At 40.2% G+C, this 21,808-nt stretch overlaps 1 protein-coding gene across 1 annotated transcript in view; it reads right to left on the reverse strand.

Moving 5' to 3' along the window:
* The window catches only part of kalrna (kalirin RhoGEF kinase a), a 675,519-nt gene that overhangs the window by 78,938 nt on the left and 574,773 nt on the right, over positions 1–21,808 (reverse strand). Inside the window, exons 37-38 of the mRNA XM_048598757.1 lie at positions 12,159–12,251; positions 6,352–6,479 (exon numbers count right to left, since the gene is read on the reverse strand). Of these exons, the coding sequence (XP_048454714.1) occupies positions 6,352–6,479; positions 12,159–12,251 (221 nt within the window). The remainder of the gene's footprint in view (positions 1–6,351; positions 6,480–12,158; positions 12,252–21,808) is intronic.

Genomic DNA, 21,808 nt, shown 5'->3' on the forward strand with positions numbered 1-21,808 from the left:
TAAGAAGGTCGCTATCAGCACCTTGGTATTTTTGTAGCCACTAAAGATCACAGTCCAGTCTGTTTGAAATCTCTTTGACACCTTCAAGTGTTACATTTGTTAAATTCCATTGGTCTCTCTCTCTCGCTCTCTAAGCAACCACTTAAGCTATCTTCATAGGTAGTTTTGACTATGTCAGCCATCTGGAAATACAAATCAAAACAGTTCATAGTATTTCAGAGGTGTCACCCATTGTCATAATACTATCCACTGTAGGTTGTAATCCAACGTGGTGCAATCAGAAATGGGTCACATCAGTAGAGTGCATTCAATTCCATTTGCATACAAACTAAATTCCCAACATCCTTAAGGAATTTGCTTATTTTATCCTTGGCTATTTTAAATAATTTTTTTCAATAATCTCTTCTAATTCAAATTTTAGCAAACAAAACATTGGCAAAATTAGGAATTAGAGTCTAAGAACTTGACTGAAAAGGGTTACAGAAAAGCATAATTGTAATGTTACTAGATTAATAATTCAGAATCTCAGGTTAATGATTCAGAAGCATGATTCTAAATACCACCCTGATATCGGGGGAAGTTAAGTTCAATTAACTAATAAATCCGATCCATAAGAAAAGCTGGATTCAGTAATGTCAATCGCGAAACTAACAATTGCCATAAAAATCTATCTGGTTCACTGATGACCTTTAGGGAAGGAAATTTGCCATTTTACCCAGTCTGGCGTACAAGTGACTCCAGACCCACAGCAATACGGTTGATTCTTAACTGCCCTCTGAGTGGCCTAGGAAGCATTTGGATCAAACCACCGCAAAAAAGCTCAGAGTGAATAGAAATGGCTGGATCATAGCACTGATTTAGACACCAAAGATGACAAAGGCACAATCTACGCAGTCAATCTTGTAAAGTCCACCTTAATAACATCTGGGCACTTGCGCCAAAGTTGGAAGCAGTCCCACAGATTAATAAACCAACAACTTGACACAGGGATGCTAATCAAATCATGTGTTGCAACCAATATTCCAGAAATGTCCATCACCGTCCCTGAGTATATCCTGTCCCTTTGCAGAACAGATCTCTCAGAGCTAAATGGTAAGGGGAAGTTCAATTTCTTTTATTCATTCACATGATGTGGCTATCACTGGCCAGGCCAGCTTTGTTTTCCCATCCCTAATTGCCAAGAGGGCTGTTAAGAGTTAACCACATTACTGTGGGTTTGGAGTCACATGTAGGCCAGACCAGATAAGGATGGCAGTTTCCTTCCCTAAAGGACGTTAGTGAACTGAATGGGTTTTTCCTGACAATCAATTCATGGTCATCATTAGACCCCTATTTCTAGATTTATATTGAATTCAAATTCCATTATCAGCTGTAGCAGGACTTGAACTCAGGTCTCTGGATTAGCAGTCCACTGATAACACCACTAGGCAATCTAATGGCTCAAGAACAGCATTACTGATTGATTTGATTGAGTCTGGAAGCACACGTCTGCCACACTGGGCCTGCGATAGGTGGTGAGAGAATTAACAAAAGCAGAAAACTATTTGAAGTCATCTTTACCAATCTATCTGTTGCAAATGTATCTGTCCTGACTGTATTGGTAAGATTGGCCACCATGCTTTTGGAGACAAAGTTTAGTCTTCACACTGTGGATACCTTCCATGTGCAGTAGAGCACAATGATCATGCAATAAACAATAGATACAAGCTAGATATAGTAGCAAATCTAGGTATCAATGAAATGTTGTGGGCCATCAGCAGCACTGGTACCTAACCACAGTCTGTAACTTCACAGGCATATCCCTCATTGCATCGTTATCATCAAAGCAGGGTCCAATCCTAATTCAGTGAGGAGTACAGGAGATTATGCCAGGACCAACGGCATGATTCAAAACACAGGATTACAATCACGCTAAGCAGCTGAAACAACAAGTATATACAGCACTGAACAATCCAAAACCAATGGATTAGGTCAAAGCTTTCCAGACTTGCTACATCCAGTCGTGAATGTTGACACACAATTGAAAAACTAAATGGAGGAGAAGACTTCACAAACATGTTCAAGCTCAGCTATGGCAGAGCCCAGCATGTCCATGCAAAAGACAAAGCTGAAACATTAGCAAAAAATCTTCATCCAGGTACAGTGAGTGGATGATCCACCTTGGCCTCCTTTTGAGGTCTCCAACATCACAAATACCAGTTTTCAGCCAATTTCATTCACTCCATGTAAAATCAATAACTGGGTAAAGGCACTAGATACAACAAAAGCTTTGGGGCCTGCCAATATCAAGGCTATCATATTGAAGACTCCTATTCCAAATAAAATGTGTATCCATAGCCAAGCTGTTCCAGTACAATTACAGCAGTAGAAATGACCAAACAATTCAGAAATTGTCCAAGCACTTACCACTAATCTGCTCACTGATGTCAGTTTGGTCTCAGCCACTAAGGACATTCCACTGCAGAAGTCATTACAAACTCAGTTCAAACGTCAGGCAAAACAGCTGAACTCCAGAGGTGAGGTAAGAGTGACAGCCCTTGATATCAAGGCAGTATTTGACTAAGCACGGTATCAAGGAGCCAAGTTGGAGTCAAAGGGGAATCTGGGGAAGTGCTCCACTGGTTGTGATGTTGGAGACCAAAGATCTCAGCTCAGGACACTGCTGTAAGTGTTCCTCAGGATAGTGTCCTGGGTCCAACCATCTTCAGCTCCTTCATCAATTACGTTCCTTCAATCATTAGGTAGGACATGGAGATGTTTGCTGACAACTGAAGTTTACAGCTCCTCAGGTACTGAAGTAGTCCATGCCAACAAGTAACAACACATCGAGAACACTCAAGCTTGTAATGATAAGCAGATAATAACATTCATTTAACTCAAGTCATGGACAATTACCATTTCAAGAGAGAATCTAACCATTTAGCCTTGATATACAATGACAGTATTATGGTTAAGTGTTACCATTGGCCAGGAACCTAACAGAAGCAGCTATATAAATAGGGTGATTAAAAGAGCCGGTCTGGGGTTTGGAATTCTGTGAATTTTTTTATTCACTCACAGGGTATGGGTGTTTCTGGCTGGCCAGTATTTATTGCCTGTCCCAAGTTGCCCTTGAGAAGGTGGTGATGAGCTGCCTTCTTGAATTGCTGCAGTCCATGTGGTGTAGGTTGGCCCATAATGCACTCAAGGAGGGAATTCTAGGATTTGGCCCAGCGACAATGAAGGAACAGTGATAAATTTCCAAGTCAGGATGGTGAGTGGCTTTAGGGAGTCAGGAGGTGAATTACACACCACAATATTCTTAGGCCCGGACGAGCTATTGTAGCCACTGTATTTATGTGGTGAGTCCAGTCGAGTTTCTGGTCAATGGTAAACCCCAGGATGTTGATAACTCACCTCCTGACTTCTCAAAGGTGGCCACCACCTACAGGCATAAGTCAGGCACATGATGGAATATCTCCACTTGCCTCGGTTTATGCAGCTCTAACAGTACTGAAGAAACTTCACACCATCCAGAACAAAGTAGCCCACTTATGTGGCACTCCATCTATCTATGAGGGAATCACTTATTCCCTTCAAAATATTTGCAAATAATGATTAAAACTACTGGAAGACAGGGATCATATATCTGACCCCATTGGAATTCACTCAAATTTGTATGACATCAATAGCTTAATACAGCTTCCAGCATTAATCTTTTTGTTATGATCCCAGCAGATGGTACTAGTGGACAAGTTGGATCTCAGAATGAAAACTGGCTTGACAGATTATATGTTTTTTAAAAGTTTGTTCATTAACGTGGTGGTTACTCACTAAGACATATCTACGCATGGATGTACATCATCCTTAACAAATGTTTATTATGCAAACAATAAATAAAATAAATAAAGGTATCTATATATACAACTGTGAAAGTGATCTCAACATAGAGAAAAAAACAAAGTTTCAACTTGTTTCCCAACACCATTCAACACCAGCTTCCACATCCAGCAACTGCAGAAAGCTAAAGCTAAAAATCCTGGTTCTGTGGGAGTTTAAGCCCACCCATTCAGGCTGCTACTATTGTTCCAATTTTAAGAAAAAAACCCAGGGCCTCAGAAGCTTTTTACTTTATTGCCTTTAAGTAGACCACTTGCTACCTCTGCCTCAACCATTCTTCTTAATAAAAGGACAAAATACATCTATTAAAGCCATAGTCTTATTACATTGATAAGCTACACATTTCCAAATGATCTCTTATGGTTTGGAAGTTTTAAAAGTTAAACACTTCTGCTGAAGTAAGTTGTTCCCTGAACTGTCCTGAATCATTTTTCTAGAAGAGAATCTAAACAAAATGAAATGTTGGTGTCTTCTAACTGAATTTTAAAAAATTACTCAATTCTTCTAAGCTTAAAACAAAGCTAATGACCTTATGCACTTACTCCACCTTTCATAAATGCCACAGTATAACTATCTTTCCATTAACACCACAGGAATCTACAGTCAGTTTCTCTCTGACAAAATGTTGGATTTTAATCATTATTCTGGAAGGACACTATCAATTTTAAAAAAGAAATCCCCACATAGAAATACCCAAGACCCACCTGTATCTAATTTGAAATCCAAACTCCAAAATTTATATTATATATACACCTTTCATCACATGTTTCAGAACCATTATCTTAAACAAAAATACTGTCCATCGGACTTCCCTCAGCGTCCTCAGGCACATCAGCTACTTTAAATTGATTATTTTTCACTTTCTACATTGGAACATTCAGGCTGTTATTTCTGATATTTTACAGGACATAATCGCCAATGTTGTCAAACTTTTCTCCAAGTTATTGACTTGAAATTTCAAAATCATTTATCCATTCCAGCACACGAAGGCCTGACTAGTGATTATTGGAACCTCTAAGATTGCACAGAGAAGGGGTGCAAGGTTTATGAACACAAGAAAGAGGAATAGGGGTAAACCTGACTGTCCCTCAAAACTGCTTCATCATTCAATATGATCATGATGTACCTTCAGCTTCAATTCCACTTTCTCACACACATCCTATATCTTTTGATCCCCTGGCAGATCAAAAATCTATCCATTTCAGCTGAGAATGTATACATTGGGGAGTATTTACAATTATCTGAGGTAGAGAATTGCAAAAGTTCACAACCTTGTGAGTAAAGAAATGTTTATACGTCAGAAGTCTAAATGATTAATCCATCATCCTCATTCTTCAATGATAGCAAACTACCAGAGCAATGTGGATCTGGTCCCTGGTAATCAAAGACTGATAAATGTTAAGGCTTGCATGCTGGTAGCCTGGTGATGCTGCCAAAGCTGCATGTTTTGAGGCATCTAAAGTTGACTCTAATCCAAGCATGACTTCTATGTTATTCTCAACTACTGATCAAGAAATGAAGCATATTCCCAGACCTCTTGTTTCACCAAATTTGTTTGCCATGAAAATATCACTGCAACTCGCAGAAAATAATTTTTTTTGAAAACATAATTAAGTGGACATTGGAAGTCAGCAAATTCCTACATTTCAAATCCTTTTCATGATTTTAAAGGTCTTGTCTACAATGGGGAGCCAAAGTAGTGAGCACCTCTGTTCAATGTACATTTTGATGTAATTTTCAGACCCCATCTTATTCCTAACCTCAACACCTTATTTTCTTGGAAGGAAGCTCAACAAATGTTTGCTGAACAGCACTTTGTCTATTGACTGAGCACTTTACATCTTTTTGGACTAAATGTCTAATGGTGTGCAACACCACTCTGAATCAATTTCTAATGATTCAATAATTATATTGTGCATGTTAATCAAAAATAATTTTAAACCTGGTAATATTACAGTACCAGCTTAAAATCAGTTATTTCTGATCAAAAGGTAGCACTTGAATTCTATTACGCCTTGTGAAACTTGAACCAAAGTTTGAGACAAAAATAGAAGTGAACATCTGATAACATAACTTTCAGATAGAAAATACTTCAAATGCATTAAGCCTTCAAATTAATGAAGTGAGATTTTATCTCAGCCATTATAACTAATCTAGTTTGTAACACAATTACTGTTTCTGAGTCACATGCTGATCATCTGATCTGTGGCATTCTTCAACTAGCTGAACTTACAATGAATGGGAATACTGTATGCAACATATTTAATCTTCCTTAGTAACTGCAAACTTAAGATGGTACATAACACTGCAATGATTCCATTTATGATTATTTAATCTAGAATTTCAACTTTTATTTAGATCTGCAAAATATGAAATGAAAGAATTTGAGGCAAAGTAGCATATCTGAATATACTGATTGTAATCAGTTTTTATGTTAGATTTCACTGTAATGTTAAAGAAAAAATAGCTTACGCTCTGCCTTTAAGTGCTTTGGCTCGTTTTTCTTCATCAAGGTCTCCAGGTGACATTGAAGAATTCATTGACTCAGGACTAAGAGGATCTTTCAAATTACTTCGAAAGGAGCAGCCTGGTTCCAGAGTCTATAAAACAATTGTTGATTTTTGAAAGTTTTTTTCTTAATACAAAGTAAGCAAAAATGGCATACATCGATACTGCATATTCTGTAAATATATAATAGGCCAATCTTCATCACATGATTCCACTGATGCTTTCAATAAACATAGTGTTCATCTCCACACATTTCTCAAAGGTTATTGGTGTAATATAAAGTTTAAGACTAGCACAAGACACAGTATAAACCAAAGGCAATTAACAGAACTCTTTCTGAGAGAAATGGAGTTTTTTACTAACAAATTTGTTTAATGAAAGAAGGCAAAATATTACTAATTTGCAAATGGGAAGCACCGTTACTATGTAGCTGCAATACAAGCCTTCCTTTATAATGCTGGAATTAAATAAGTACGGTCTATTAATGCTTTCACAGGTTTTAACTTTGCAAAACCACAATCAAAATTAATTTCTGAATGTCCGCATTGTGATTAATTAAATGCTTTTTGATGGCTCAGATTAATCTAAATCAATTTTATATAAACCAAAAATAACAATATAAATTACATGTGCAGTTTAAAATTGTGCTGTTAAACCAAAAGAGTTTTTCAGGATGCATAAGGTTTAGAAATATTCCTATGGCCTGAATCCTACACTGAGGTTTGAAAGTACGTAAAATAAGTCAGGAAATGCTCCTTAACAGCAGAGTTCATTGTCTGTCCAATTTATAGTCTGCAGAATTGGTAATAAATATGACTTGTCGGTTATAGCAGTTGCAGCAAGTAATTGTCAAGTCTCCATTTTTCAATTAGGAAAAGAAACTTTCAAGCTGAAAATGTTTCCGAGGAACTTTTGATCACTGTTAAATTGACCTATGGAAATATTAAAGGTGGCACATTGCAACAAAAGTTTAATTCTAACTTCCATATTAAACACAGTTATACACAACTTAATCCACGATGTCATTTCTGGCACAGTGGAGAGGACTTACACAGCAAGTTGCACACAGAAAACAGAGGACAAGTTGCGTCAAAGAAATATTAGATAATGAAACAACTAATTACTAAAGAGACCCTTTTCCCATCCTAATGTTGCTAAATATATAGCTTTTTTTTGGTTCGACTTCGGGGATGCAGATTCTAACAAATCATCAGTTAATATGTTTATACTTCTGGAAACATGTTTCCAAAACCATCATAGAATTCCTTCCTGTCAGGACTGAGTAACATTTGAGCTAATCAGATAGTACCAACATGTCAGGCTGCTCAGATCAGGATGCTTTCTGACACTGCACCTTTTAAATTTTATTTCATGCATACAGGTTGAAGGAATTTGCAACTGTGAAAGCAAAGGAATTTAAACTGAAACTTCACATTCCAAAATCTCCCCATTTATCATCACAATGCTTGCACAAGGCTTATGGAATGTATTGCCCTCAACGCACTGCAGGAAAATTCTAATGAAGCTTACACTCTTTCATGCTATGTTGAAATATGGTTTTGGTGCTAATCTTTTTCCATCAACTGAAAGTGTTCCTGTTACCAGTTCTACAACCTATTGTTCTGTAGCTCAAATTAGTCACTACAGACGAAAGCAAGATTTGAAACAGAAGAACCAATTTCTGTTCAAGTTGATTGGGGCAGACAATTTATCTACCCTGCTGTTGACTAACAACAACGTCCCTGCAACAGAACAAATGTTGTACTATTTGAATGTAAAATTTGAAAGCTGCCTTTGTAACTTTCATTTCACTGTGGTTCCAAAACCATTTTCTAAAATTCATTCACAGGATGTTGGCTAAGCTGGCCGGGCCAGCATTTATTGGTCATCCCTAATTCGCCTTGAGAAGGTGGTAACGAGCTGCCTTCTTGGGCCACTGCAGTCCATATGGAGTAGGTACACACATGGTGCTATTAGGAAGGAGTTTCAAGTTTGTGACCCAGCGATTGTGAAGGAATTACGATATACTTCAAAGTCAGGATGGTGTGTGGCTACAAGGGAACTTGCAGGTGGTGGTTTTCACATGTACCTGTTCCAGTGGGAGTGGTTGCGGGTTTGGAAGGTTCTGTCTAAAGGAGCTTTGGCGAATTGTTGCAATGCATCTTCCAGCTGGTCCTTACGCTGCCACTGTGCATCAGCAGCAAAGGGAGTGAATGTAGAATGTCAGTGAAGATGTTAGATGTGGTACCAATCAAGCAGGCTGCTTTGGCTTTGATGGCATCAAGTTTCTTGAGTGTTGTTGAAGTTGGATTCACCTAGCAAGTGGGAGTATTCTGTCATACTCCTGACATTCCTCGCAAATGGACAGCTGTAGACGAGTCAGGGGTTGAGTTAATCGCTGCAGAATTCTTAGCCGCTGACTTGCTCTTATAGGTGCTGTATTTATCTGGCTGGTCAAGTTCTGTTTCTCATTGATGGTAAACCCCATAACATTGATAGTGGGGGATTCAATGGCAGTAACACCATTGAATGTCAAAGTGCATTGGTTGGATTGTCTCTTACTGGAGATGGTCATTGCCTGGAACCTGTGGACCGTAAACGTTACTTGCCAGTTGTCAGCGCAAGCATGTATTGTCCAGGCCTTTTTGCATTTTGGGCAGGGACTACTTCAGTGGTGAACAGTGCTGAACACTGTGCAATCATCAGTGAGCATTCCCATTTCTGATCTTATTATGGAGGAAAGGTCATTGATGAGGTGGCTGAAGATGTTTGGGCCTAGCACACTACGCTGAGACACCCTTGCACAGATGTCCGAGGACTGAGATGACTGACCTCCAACATCCACAACCATGTTCTTCTGTGCTAGGTATGACTCCAACCAGCAGAGTGTTCTCCTTGATTCCCATCTATACCTGTTCTGCGAGGGCCCCCTGATGCCACATTCAGTAAATAGTGCTTTTATGTCAAGCACCATTTTACTTACACTCTCGAGTTCAGTTCTCTTGTAAATGATCTGGCTAAGACCACACTGAGGTCAGAAACTGAATGGACCTGGCAGAACCTGAACTAAGCATCAATGAGCAGGTGATAAAAACAAAGAACTGCAGATGCTGGAAAGCTGAAATAAATACAGAGAGTAGTGGAGAAACTCAGCAGGTCAGACAGTATCTGTAGAGAGAAAAAATAGAATTAATGATTTGAGTCCAGTGACTCTTCGTCAGAACTGAAAATAGCTGGGAAAGAAAGGTATTTATGCTGATGATTGAAGGTGAGATAGGAGTGATTGGAGTACATGGAGACAGTGTCCAGTGAGACAGACAGAGAGAGAGAAAAAAAAAGGACAGGCAAACAAAGATTGCTGATGATAAGCTGAGAGAGAGATAAATGCTGAGTAGGGTGCTTATGAGAAGTGTAAATGGTTGAAAATGGGCTGGCACAACCCATACAGGACAGACCCATGGGAGTGGGGGTAAGGTTATGAACATACAGGCTTTCACATTCTGAAACTCAGTGTTGAATACTGAAACCTGCAGGGTATTTAGGCAGAAGATGTCGTGTTGTTCCTTCAGATTGTGTTCAGCCTCACTGGAATGCTATGAGACAGAAATGATGGCATTGGAACACAGTGATGTGCTTAAGTGGCAGGTAACTGGCAGCGCAGGTCATTTCAATGGACAGAGTGTAGGTGTTCAGCAAAACAGTCAACTAATCTGTGTTTCAACACCCCTGTGTAGAGGAAACCACATTGAGAACAACAGATACAGAAGAATAGATTGAATGAAGTGCAGGTAAATCACTACTTCACCAGGAAAGTGTGTCTGAGTCCTCAGTAGTGAGGGGAAAGAAGGTAAATGGGCAAGTACTGCAAATTCTGCAATTGCATGGGAAGGTGCAGTGGGGGTGTGGGAAGTTGTTGGGAATGGAGGAGGAGTGGACCAGGGTGTCCCAGAGGAAAAGGTCTCTGCGGAATGCTGACAAGGGAGTGGAGGGGAATATTTGTCTGGTAGTGGCATCCTGCTGGAGGTGGCAGAAATGGCAGCATATGATCATTCAGATGCAGAAGCTGGAGGGGTGGCAAGTGAGGACAAGAGGGACCCTATCATTGTTGTGGGAGGGAAAGGATGAGGGCAGACTGCGGGAAATGGGTTGGACACAGCTGAGGGGCAATCTGTTTTTGGTGCCTTGAGCGACGCTGGGTAGTCCATTCTGTTTCATTTGTTTTCTCAGACTGTAGCGGTTTGATACAACTGAATGGCTTGATAGGCCACTTTAGTGTCACCCAAATTGCTGCTGATGTGGAGTCGCATATAGACCAGAGGCAGGTGAGAATAATAGATTTTCTTCTCTCAAATGAAGACTTTAGTGAGCCAAATGGGTATTTATGGTAATCAATAATTCATAATCAACATTAAACAAGTTTCTTTTTAATTTCCAGATTTATTAATTGAATTCAAACTTTAGCACCTACTAGGGTGGGATTCAGAACCATGTACCTACTGCATTGGCCTAGCACTCTAGATTACTAGTCCAGTGACAAGGCCACTGCTTTCCTATACCTGCCAAGTAAGAGGAAGCATCACTCAGCACAACTGCAGTCCAGGCCAACTGCACATAATGTAGAGTGACTACCAACTGAATCAAACAAAACTCAGTCCTTTTGCAGAAGCACTATCATTCAAGTGAAATGTATTATTGCTTATCGTTTCATGGTAATTGCACTGTAGCGAAGATTGAAGAAAACAATGCAATTAATTATTGTCCTTTATGACCTGAGAATGTCCCAAAGAACTTCACACCCAGTGACACACTATTGAAGTTTAGGTGTTGTTGCAATTTAGAGAACCTCATCGGCCAATACTCATAGACAAACTAAAACGAGATAGAGAACCTGCGTTCTGTTCGCGATAAATGACAACACCTCCCAGTTGTGAATCATTTCAACTCTCCCTCCCATTCCTTGGGCGACGTGTTCATCCTGGGCGTCCTCCAGTGTCACAACGACGCCACCTGGAAACTGGAGGAGCAGCACCTCATATGCCACCTTGGGAGCCTACAACCCAATGGCCTAAATGTGGATTTTACCAGTTTCAAAATCTCCTCACCCCTGGCCTCATCCCATGACCAACCCTCCCTCTTGTCCCCACCTCCTTAACCTGACACAACCTGTCCATCTTCTCTCCCACCTATACACTCCTCCCACCTCACTGACCAATCCCCATCACTGCCTACCTGCACTCACCTATCATCATCCCACCTACCTTCCCCAGCCCCACCCTTCCTCTCTATTTATTTCTGAGCTCCCTTCCCCCTCCCCATTTCTGAAGAAGAGTCCTGACCCGAAACGTCAGCTTTCCTGCTCCTCTGATGCTGCCTGGCCTGCTGTGTTCCTCCAGCTCCACACTGTGTTATCTCTAAATCAGGCAGAAAATATGCTTTATTTATATAGGCTGCAGGACAAGTGCTTTCCAGGACATTAAGAGCATTCCCTGCTCTTCTTCAAACAGTGCAATGGGACATTTCATGTCCATTTGAGTGGGTAGACATGGCGTAGGTTAATTTCAACCAGAAAATGGAACTGTAACAAGCTTGAACTGAAGTGTCAACCGTGGATCATGAGCTTCTCCCGGGCTGCAGTGTGAACTTGTGATTATCTGACTGTAAGGCAAAAGCTCTACCACTTTCTAAAACTGGAAAAAAAATTGTCTGGCTGAGGAGAAGTATTTGAAAGTTGCACTGTAAATCCATTTCTTTTCTAGAAACTCTAAACTTACCAGTTTACTTTTAACCAGCTTTTCGATTGCACTGACAAGGTCCGCAGCACTGGGAATTTCAGAAGCGCTCTGACGGGCAGTATGCAAAGAGGACTGCAGGATTAGAAACGAGGGGAACATTACCAAGGTGAGAACAGGAAAAGGAAAAGGAAAATAACAAGCCATTAGTAATGCCACAAGGAGGAAAAAGGGTAAAGTAGGGTACACATTAAAGGTAAAAAATAGCATTAGGGTGATAGCAAAGCATCGTTACAAGCCTCAACATTTTCTAACAGAAATCAGATGAAGCAATCTATTAACAGGTGGACAAGGGGGACAGATTTTTAAATGACTGCTGGCATATAGAACTGGTGTCCGATTGGTTACAGTTGGTTTGCTGTCAGTCTTATACCCCAGGCAGAAGTTGAAAATTTACACTGGTGCACCAGACACAGCTTGTAAGAAGCTTGCACAATATCTTTGCTGTTTCTCAGGCTTGTTACTATTAAAGCGCGTATATTTTGAAACTGATTGGAAACTTGGACTTTCGACCTCCATATCAGAGCAAATTACTGGACAACTTAGATTTTTTTCAGAAATGCTAACTCATGGTAAGAGGACCTTTGTACTTAACATATTTGTTTTAAGATTTCCCACGTTTCTCCTCGATACCAATCAGAATAATGGGTGGATTTTAACAAGTGGTAATCTACCCCATTCCTGTGACTGTGTGGAAACCTACCCCATTCCTGTGACAGCGTGGTAATCTACCCCATTCCAATGAATATTTGGTGACTTGTCCCATTGCCTGTCATTGTGTTGCTAGAAATAAGTTCAAGATTGAAGACCAGCATATATTGTTGTTCAGGAAAGTTCATGTCCATATTGTGCCAACTCCTGCAAGGTCCACAGTTCTACCACAAGTTCTTCGTGATCATGAAAATCCTAATAATGACGCAATCCTGAAGTAGAAGAGCAGCAATGAGTTTTAAATAGTGCTATATGAATGTGATCCTATATAAATTATTCAATATACACAACCTGAAATATGGACTGACTAAGGTTTGCAAAAGTCTTCAAAAATACAAAATGAAACAGTGTAAAACTAAAAAGCCTAGAGATATGTCTTGTTGGCAACTTGATGGAAGGTTTGTTTTGCTGTGCAGAATATATTTATATAGTCAAAAGGGTTGACCATGGGAGACTATGACAATTGATGTATATTCTAAACTGAAGATTTGTTCAAATCCACCAGGCTTTCTGTATTGTGCCTCAAACTGGATGAAGGCTCAGAGTGACAGTGATTGTAACTTCATATGAAAGAAGGAATTAAAAGCAGAGTTTACATAGCTACATCTCAATGCAAGGCTGTCACCAGAGCCCGAGGATCAAGGCAATTACAGGCCATTATTGATCAAGGATAAATACACAGGCTTAATTAATGCAAGCAGTTTCAAGCCAATCAGCAAAAGGAACCTTAATTACCAGAAAGACATTGGGAGAGATCAGGATTTGAACTTGTCAAAGTGAATGTATGACATGCTCTCCTGTTATACTGCTTAAGTTCCACTGTTTAAACAGATTGAAGGATGACTTCTGGTGTAAAAGGTTAAGAAGTGATACAAACCTTGTCAGAAAGGTATTGGATTACTTGCAGTCTCTTCTGTTAGTCATCTTATTGGCATTACTATTCCGAGCTCCAGATGCAGATTTGGAATAGGCACATACAACCATAAGACCATAAGATGTGCGAGAAGTAGGCCTGCTCCACTGTTCAATTAGATCATGGTGCACATAGCAGGGGGCTGCATTTTCCTGGCCCCATAAAAGTTGTGGTCAGAGACAGCTAAAATAGTGGCAATTCTGTCAGGATGGTACCTTGAGGTATTTATGCTTTTGGGGAACACCTGCTTGAGTAGCCTAGGATCCAGGTCAATTGCTCACTTCACAAAGATGAACAACACCCGCCCCAAACCATGTGCTGAAGATTCCAGCTCAATTTGGGTGACTCTCTATAACAGGCAACAGGGCCGTAGGAGCCCAGGCTCCAATAAAGGGGCCACGGAAATGAAAAGCCAAAGTCTCCATCGGTAAATCGGTCTGTGTGGAAGGATTTTCTACATCCTAATGTCCCTACTTGCTCCAGGAGTCTTCGGTACAGTCATTGTGTGTCGACCAGAGACAACACACCCACACTGAGATGCTTGTATTGGTGTCCAATCTGCCTCATGAGAATAACCCATCTCTCTGGAGCTGTGATTGGGCTGGCAGGATCAAGTGGCTATTCACCATCCTGAAGAGGTCAGTGAAGATGGCCATTTAGGCATTGTGTTCCTGGTGATTGTGCCACCCATCTCATTGCTGACAAGTGTGGAATCAGGAACCCCATTTGGTACTGAGAACGGTGTCCTGAAGTCCATGGGAAAAATCCAGCACCATGAGTGAAAGGATAAATTGGCCTGCAGATGAAATTTAAACACAAGTTGGCAACCAGAGACAAGTGACATTTTATATGCTTTGAAAAAACTGAAGAAGAATTGCAACCAACTGCCAGCATTTCCCAAAGCAGCCGCAGGAGTGGCCAAAGAGGCAATAAACAAAGATAAAATGAAAGGGAGATGAAGATACAGGCCTGGGTTTGCATGCAGGCCAAAAGCTGAAGTGTGAATAGTGCTGCAGGCGATAGTGGCAAAAGGGTGGCCTTACTTTCTGTTCAGTGACACTGTCCCCAGGTGTCAACATTGCAGCAGGCCTACAAAGAGCTTGATATTGATGTGAGGGTCAAACTGTTGAAACTGAGAGAAGTAGTCAGCGTGGTACATTGCAGCTGGAGATACCTTTGTCGTAGATGGTTTCTGCCCTCTGATCATTCCACGTGTGGGCTCCAGCATCTGCCAATGTTGTTGGTGGCATCTTGGTAGATGTGACAAACAGGGCAACTAAGCTCTGCCTCATTTTTCTTTGCCTTCTTTCATACCTTGACATTGAAAACGTGACATACAAAGTCGCTGATGTTATGGTGAACCAAACATGTGACTATTCTAAGATTGCAATCAAGCCTACAGTCCGTGGTTCCTTTAGGAATGGGAGTCTGCATGTGCAGAAGCATCTGCTGAAGGAAGGGTTGGTCACATCTGACCATAGATCTGAGTAAGAATGAAATATCTCTATTATACAATGCAGGGTAAATATCACTCAGAGATCTGATGTTCCTTTATTCTAACAGTTCAAAAAAGAATAATGCCATTGGGAAATCCATGTGTATAGCATTAATAATGGGGCAAAAGAAAACTAATTAGAACAATTTGCATGAATAATCATGAGAACCTAATTGATAGGTGAACAAATATGATCAAAAACGATCCAGGAATGGCTTAAATTATTTAATTTTACATTACTCTCTCTCTTACGTTAACTTCCACCAGACTTTCCAGGCCCCAGCAACACTTTTCAATGCTGGATGAATGGTACATCCTGCATGTATGAACTGCATGGATGAAATTTGTGCAGTCCCTCTAGTTTCTATATTTAAATGAAACACTCACATATTTTGAATGAGGGGTACTGCCACCTCTAATCACCATCCATTACTATGCAAATCCTGTCTACGGCAATTTTTAAGGTAGAATTGGGAGTAAAATCAGTCACATTTCTAATTTCAAAAGGGAAAGAAGTTGGCACCTCGACATAACTTATCCTTGCGGTGACTTCTCAAACTAAGATCAGTAAATGATCTTAGAGGGAAGCTCTCTCAGAGGCACCAAACAGACTTTCTACAATAAATGCACTAAATATGTGGATAAACTTTCAAAAGAGAAATGGGAATGTTCACATTGGGTTAGACTGCTCAACCACTGACACATCACAGAAGTTACAGACAAGTTAACAGGTAAACAAAATTAATGCTGCGTTGTGGGGTGGAGTGGAAGCAGCTCCAAGGGATTTCCCATGGGAGTTATTATCAGATTCAGACCATTGGAAAAGACAGTGTGTGAAACAGAAAGTGAACTGCAGATCCTACAATATTTTAGGAATAATCTGATCAAATTAAATTAAAACTCATCAAGTGGCCTGAGATATTACACATTCCATAAAACAACACAAAAAGTGAAGAAATTACAGCCAATAACCTGTAAAAATACAATCTGAGGCCGATAACTACTGAAGGGTCAGGCTGCATTGGAACTGAAGCTTCTGTTAGAAAATATTCACAACGAAATTAGGAATATGTTCATTGCTCTGCAAAATCAGTGTGAAAACTTCAGAACCATGATGAACCAAGAAGTGTGGATTCCCACTGCCGGGTGACTGACACAGAGCCTATCAATGATTAAGTGGGCCAGGCTGACACAGAGCCTATCGATCATTATGTGGGCCAGACCTCATATTTTGCACAAAGACAGATGGATTCAATCTAGCCCACTGCTTCCAACCAGGAAGTGTTTCTAAAGCTGACAGCTGAATGCAGTTACTTTAAGTGTCTTAGCACTAAAGTGAACATCCTTAAAATCTGCGATGTATTTACACTGGCTGGTTAGAAGGTATGGCCCCACAATGATTTTTACAGATGTTATTTATGACGGCATTTTATCAGAGCTGGAATAAAATTACAGGGGGAGCAGGAGACAGATGTGAGAAGGTCTAAGAGCCATTAAAGGACAGCTGCAAAGTTTATGTATCTGCCTTATTCTGCTGTAAATGATGTTTTTGCAAGCTGGTATAAAGATAGACACAGCAATCGACACATCCCACTCAGACCAGTAGCATCAGCAATTTGAAATACAGACAGACCTACGGAGAAGTGTCTACGTGGATATTTACAGGTCTCCAAATTGTGTTATGATTTCACTGTGCTCCCACTTGCTGCGACCGATGCACATTTTCACAGTCCACACAACGAAACTTTGAAACATTTTTTGCTAGTCACCAAAGAACAACGTTAAGAAAAGTTACATTATCTTTTTATATTATTGCCATACAACAACAGACTTGTGAGGAAAGTTACAGTTCATGGAATAACAGTAGCAACGTGGATAGAAAATTAGCCTGAGGGACAGGAAACAAGGGGGGGATGGTTAATGGATATGTTTTGGGCTGGAGAAAGGTTTGTCATGGAGTCTCCCAGATTTGATATTTAAGGTCCTTGTTTTTCCTCAATCTCGCTGTTCAGGAGACAATTTCAATGCTTGTTGACGATACAAAACTTGGAAACATTGCAGATAATGTCTATTACAACCTTTGGAGCAAGTTGAACTTGAATCTGGCCCTCCTAGTCCAGATGGAGGGACCCCACCACTTGCCACAAAGGCCCGAAATGAACCAGAATTCACCAGGCTTCAGCAAGGTAAGGAATGACACTCCTCTGGTCTGAAGCTTTAGACCACTTGGCCATCCTGACAAGTTCTCAGAAACATCATAAACTGTGAAGAGAACTTTAAAAGTACAATGCCATGTTGGTGGAGAGTATGGTGAGGTGTCTGATGAAGCTCAGTGCACAGACGTGTGAGGTGATACATTTTGGTATGACAAACAGGAAGAGAAATTTGGGGTACTATTCCAAAGGCTGTGCAGGAGCAGACAGTTCTGGGTGTATGAGTGTGTAAGTAGAGAGAGCAGTTAATAAAGCATAAAGTATTCTAAGTTTTAAAAATAGGGGCATAGAGTCCAAGAGCAGGGTGGTTACACTGAACTTATACAGGTCACTGGTTAGACGTCAGTGGGAGTATTGTGTACAGTTCTGGTTGCGACACTTTAAGGAGGATACAAACACTATGAACAGATTGCAGGGCATGAGAAAATTCAGTTATGAGAACAGCCTGCGGAAGCCAGGATTCTTCTCATTGGGACGAGAAAGTGAAAATGAGATTTGATAGAAGTTTCAAAATTATGAGAGGTCTAGGCAGAATAGGTTGAGAGAAATTTTCCCTGCTCATCAGACAGTGCAGTCTTGAAGTGATTTGGAAAAGAAGCAAATGTGACGTGAGAATCAACTTTTTCACACAGTAAGTCATTAGTGCATGGAATGCACTGCCTGAAAATGGGGTAGAAGCAGGTTCGATTGAGGCATTCAAGAGGGCATTGGAGATTATGTCAATTGAGAAACATCATGCAGGGTATCGGGAAAAGACAGGGAAAAGCCAAAAGATTGGCACTCAGTCAAAATGCTCAGAGTACCAGTCCAGTCAAACAAGAAAAAAAAATGACTGCTTTAATTCTGCACAAATCCTCAAGACTGGCACAAACAGCAGAGATTAGAGACAAACGGAAAAAAAATGTGACCATCAACAGTTGAATATTGTGGGTCCATTAAAAACAGAGTTTTGCTAGCATTTGCTGTATAGCATGGGATTACACTTAACAGCCAGTACAGAAGTAATTAATTTTCTAAAATTCTAGCATATGAAACTGAAGGGAAGAATTATGAAAAATACAGAGGTATGATGCCTACCGAACTAGCATCAATAATCCATCTGGTACCAAACATGTTCTATTATCAGTGTTAAAGATAATAAGGTGTAGAGCTGGATGAACACAGCAGGCCAAGCAGCATCAGAGAAGCAGGAAATCTGACGTTTCGGGCCTAGACCCTTCTTCAGAAAATTTCTTTTCATCCAGCTCTACACCTTGTTATCTCAGATTCTCCAGCATCTGCAGTTCCTACTATTTCTGAAACTATTATCAGTGTGTTGTTTTTGAAAATAAGCTTAGAAAGAATGGTAAACTGACTCCCTGATAAGGGTGGACAAAGGGACGATGATTATCTGATGTCATGGGTGCCTGTCCCATGGCCATTGGACAGAAGGGTTCAGGCAGTTGATTGAGATGGAGAAAATAGCTGCCCCTAGAAATATGATACAACAAGAAGTGCCAGGCTCAGACTGCAGGATTACTTAGGACAGGATGTGCTGAGGGAAGCCTGCAGGGCCCAGGCCAATTCCACACTGGAATGACTGCATAGGAAAAGAGAAAGTTAAAGAGCTAAATTCCATGCTGGAGTAACTGTGCCAGTGCTAGGTCAAATCCACACTGCCGATCTGCACAGGGCCCAAGAATAGAGTGGACTCAGGGCAGAGAAGACTTTTCCCAGAGAGCAGTCTCCATCGAGCAGTCCTTACCAGGCAGATAGAAGATGAACCAGAAGGAGAGAAGGAAGACCGAGGGAAGAGTTCCCTAGTGCCTCATTTAGAGATCATGACGCTGTCCCCACCACTTTAATGAGACTGATTCATTGAGCAACAACAGCCTGTTTGCCTTCTGGTATCAGTGAACCATCCCCAATTGTCACAGTTGTATCCATGCTTCATCGAACTAATTAATATACAAATTCTAAGCTACTGCTTCTTAACAAACTCAATAAACTATCAGAAAATTACAATACATCATTGGTTGCCTAACTAAGGTCATGAACCCCTAAAGACAACACCAAAAATATTTTATTCTTAAGTTTTATTCAATGGTAGTGTTTAAAAGACTTATATGTGATGTTTTTAAACTTGCTTATGTCATTTGCAATTTACAAATGTTGTGGTTGAATGATAACAGTTCAAGCAGGAGTGTCATGAAGAAGCAAGTTACAGTGGCTCGTTTCATTATTAATGTCCCTGTCTCTTTTACACACACATGTGCCCACAAAACGGCTGCATTTTATGCCTGAAAAACCAGGTGAGCCCCCATGCCCCAGTATATGTTGAGGACAGCGTGATAAGATTGGGTCCAGAACTCCATGTCTTCACGCCAATTTCCAATATCTTAGAAGGTGAGCAGGCATGGAAACCAGAAGCCCAACCACCACTTTGAAGTAGCTCATTAACAAGCTATTGAATTATTAATGGGCCTAGGGGAAAGATCATTGCAGAAGCAGAGGAAGACAGTTAAGAGGAGATTTACAAATATTCAGTACAAGCATGTACCTACTATAAAGAAAAATTCTAAGGGGAGCATCCACCATGCGAAGTTAACTGAGCAAATTAATGGAAGCATCAAACTGAAGGAAAAAACATATACTTGCACAAAGTTCAGGTGATTAGACAGAATATAAAGAGTGGCAGAGAACGACAAAAAGATTAGGCAGAAGAAAGAAATTAAATATTGACAGAAAGCTAACTAGAAATGTATAAACAGATAGTAAGAGTTTCTACAGATATTTAAAAAAGAGTAAGTGAGTGTTGTTTCTTTAGAGAGTGCAAATGGGGAGTTAATTGTGGATAATCAAGAAATGGTGGATGATGTGAACAGATATTTTGCTTTTACCTTCACTATAGAGGATATACTTCAGTAATAGCTGTAAATCAGGAGGTGAAAAAGAGGAGTTTGATAAAATTATAAGTACAAGAGAAGCAATACTAAGCAAACTGATCGAGCTGTGGGCCAACATACCCTGAGACAAGTGTTAAGAGTGGTGGCTAATGAGATAGTTATTGCATTGGGGTTAAATTCTAAATTCGCTACATTCTGGAAATGTTCCATCCAACTGGAAAGTAACAAATATCCTCCCTCTATCCATGAAGGGATGGATGGAAAATACAGGAAATTGAAGGCCAGTTAGAAAATGTGATAGAATAGATCGTTAAGGAGGTTGTAGCTAAGCACTTAGGAAAACTCAAGGTGATTAGGAAACGTCAGTGGGGTTTCACCAAGAGGAATCATACATAACCAACTTATTGGAGTTATTTGAAAGAGTAACATGTGCTGTGCGTAAAGGTGAGCCTGTAGAGGTACTGTACTGGGATTTCGTGAAGGCATTTGACAAGGTACCACATAAAATGTTGTAATGCAAAGTAGGAGTTCATGGTCTGAGGGGTAATATATTGGCTTGGATTGTAGATTGGCTGGCTGGCAAATAACACTCAATGCATAAATAGATATTTTTCTGATTAGCAGGATGTGACCAGTGGAGTCCTGCAGGGAGCTCAGCTGGGCCTCAGCTTTTTACAATTGCAGAATTCTGAGGTGCAGAGGGATCTCTTGTTTTAATGCGTAAGTCACAAAGTGTTGGAATGCAGCTACAGTAAGTAATTAAGAGGAGAAATGGAATGCAATCCTTTATTTAAAGGAATTGAACATAAAAGTAAGGATATTATGTTTCAGTTATACAGCACATTAGTGATTTAAGGAATGCTGTAAACGCATTGGATATAGTTCATAAGTTTACGAGATTGATACCTGAAATGAACAAGTTGTCTTATGAAGACAGAGTGTACTTGTTTCCAAGGGAGTTTAGAAGAGTGAAGGGGGCTTGATTAAAGTGTATAAGATCCTAAATGTTCTTGACAAGATGGACATTGAAAAATGTTTCCTCTTGTGGATGAGAACAGAACTAGGGGACGCTGTTTAAAATGTAGGAGTCATCCATTTAGGACAGAGATGAGAGAAACCTATTCTCTCAGAGGGTTATGTGACCTTGAAATTCTGCCTCAGAAGACTTTGGAGGTGGTGTCATTGAATATTTTTAAGGCAGAGGTAGTGGGATTCTCATAGGCAAGGGAATTAAAGGTTATCATTGGTAGATGGGAATGTGGAATTCGAAGCACAGGTAGATCAACCTCGATTGTATTGGAATGGCAGATCAGATTTGAGGGGCTAAATTGCTTCATTTTGCTGAAGCTGACAGCATTTGTATGATTTTTGACTTGACTTTTTCATTGATTTGGATGAAAGGAATAAGGAGAGAT

The sequence above is a fragment of the Rhincodon typus genome, chromosome 7 (assembly GCF_021869965.1).
Source record: "Rhincodon typus isolate 14 chromosome 7, sRhiTyp1.1, whole genome shotgun sequence".
NCBI lineage: Eukaryota > Metazoa > Chordata > Chondrichthyes > Orectolobiformes > Rhincodontidae > Rhincodon > Rhincodon typus.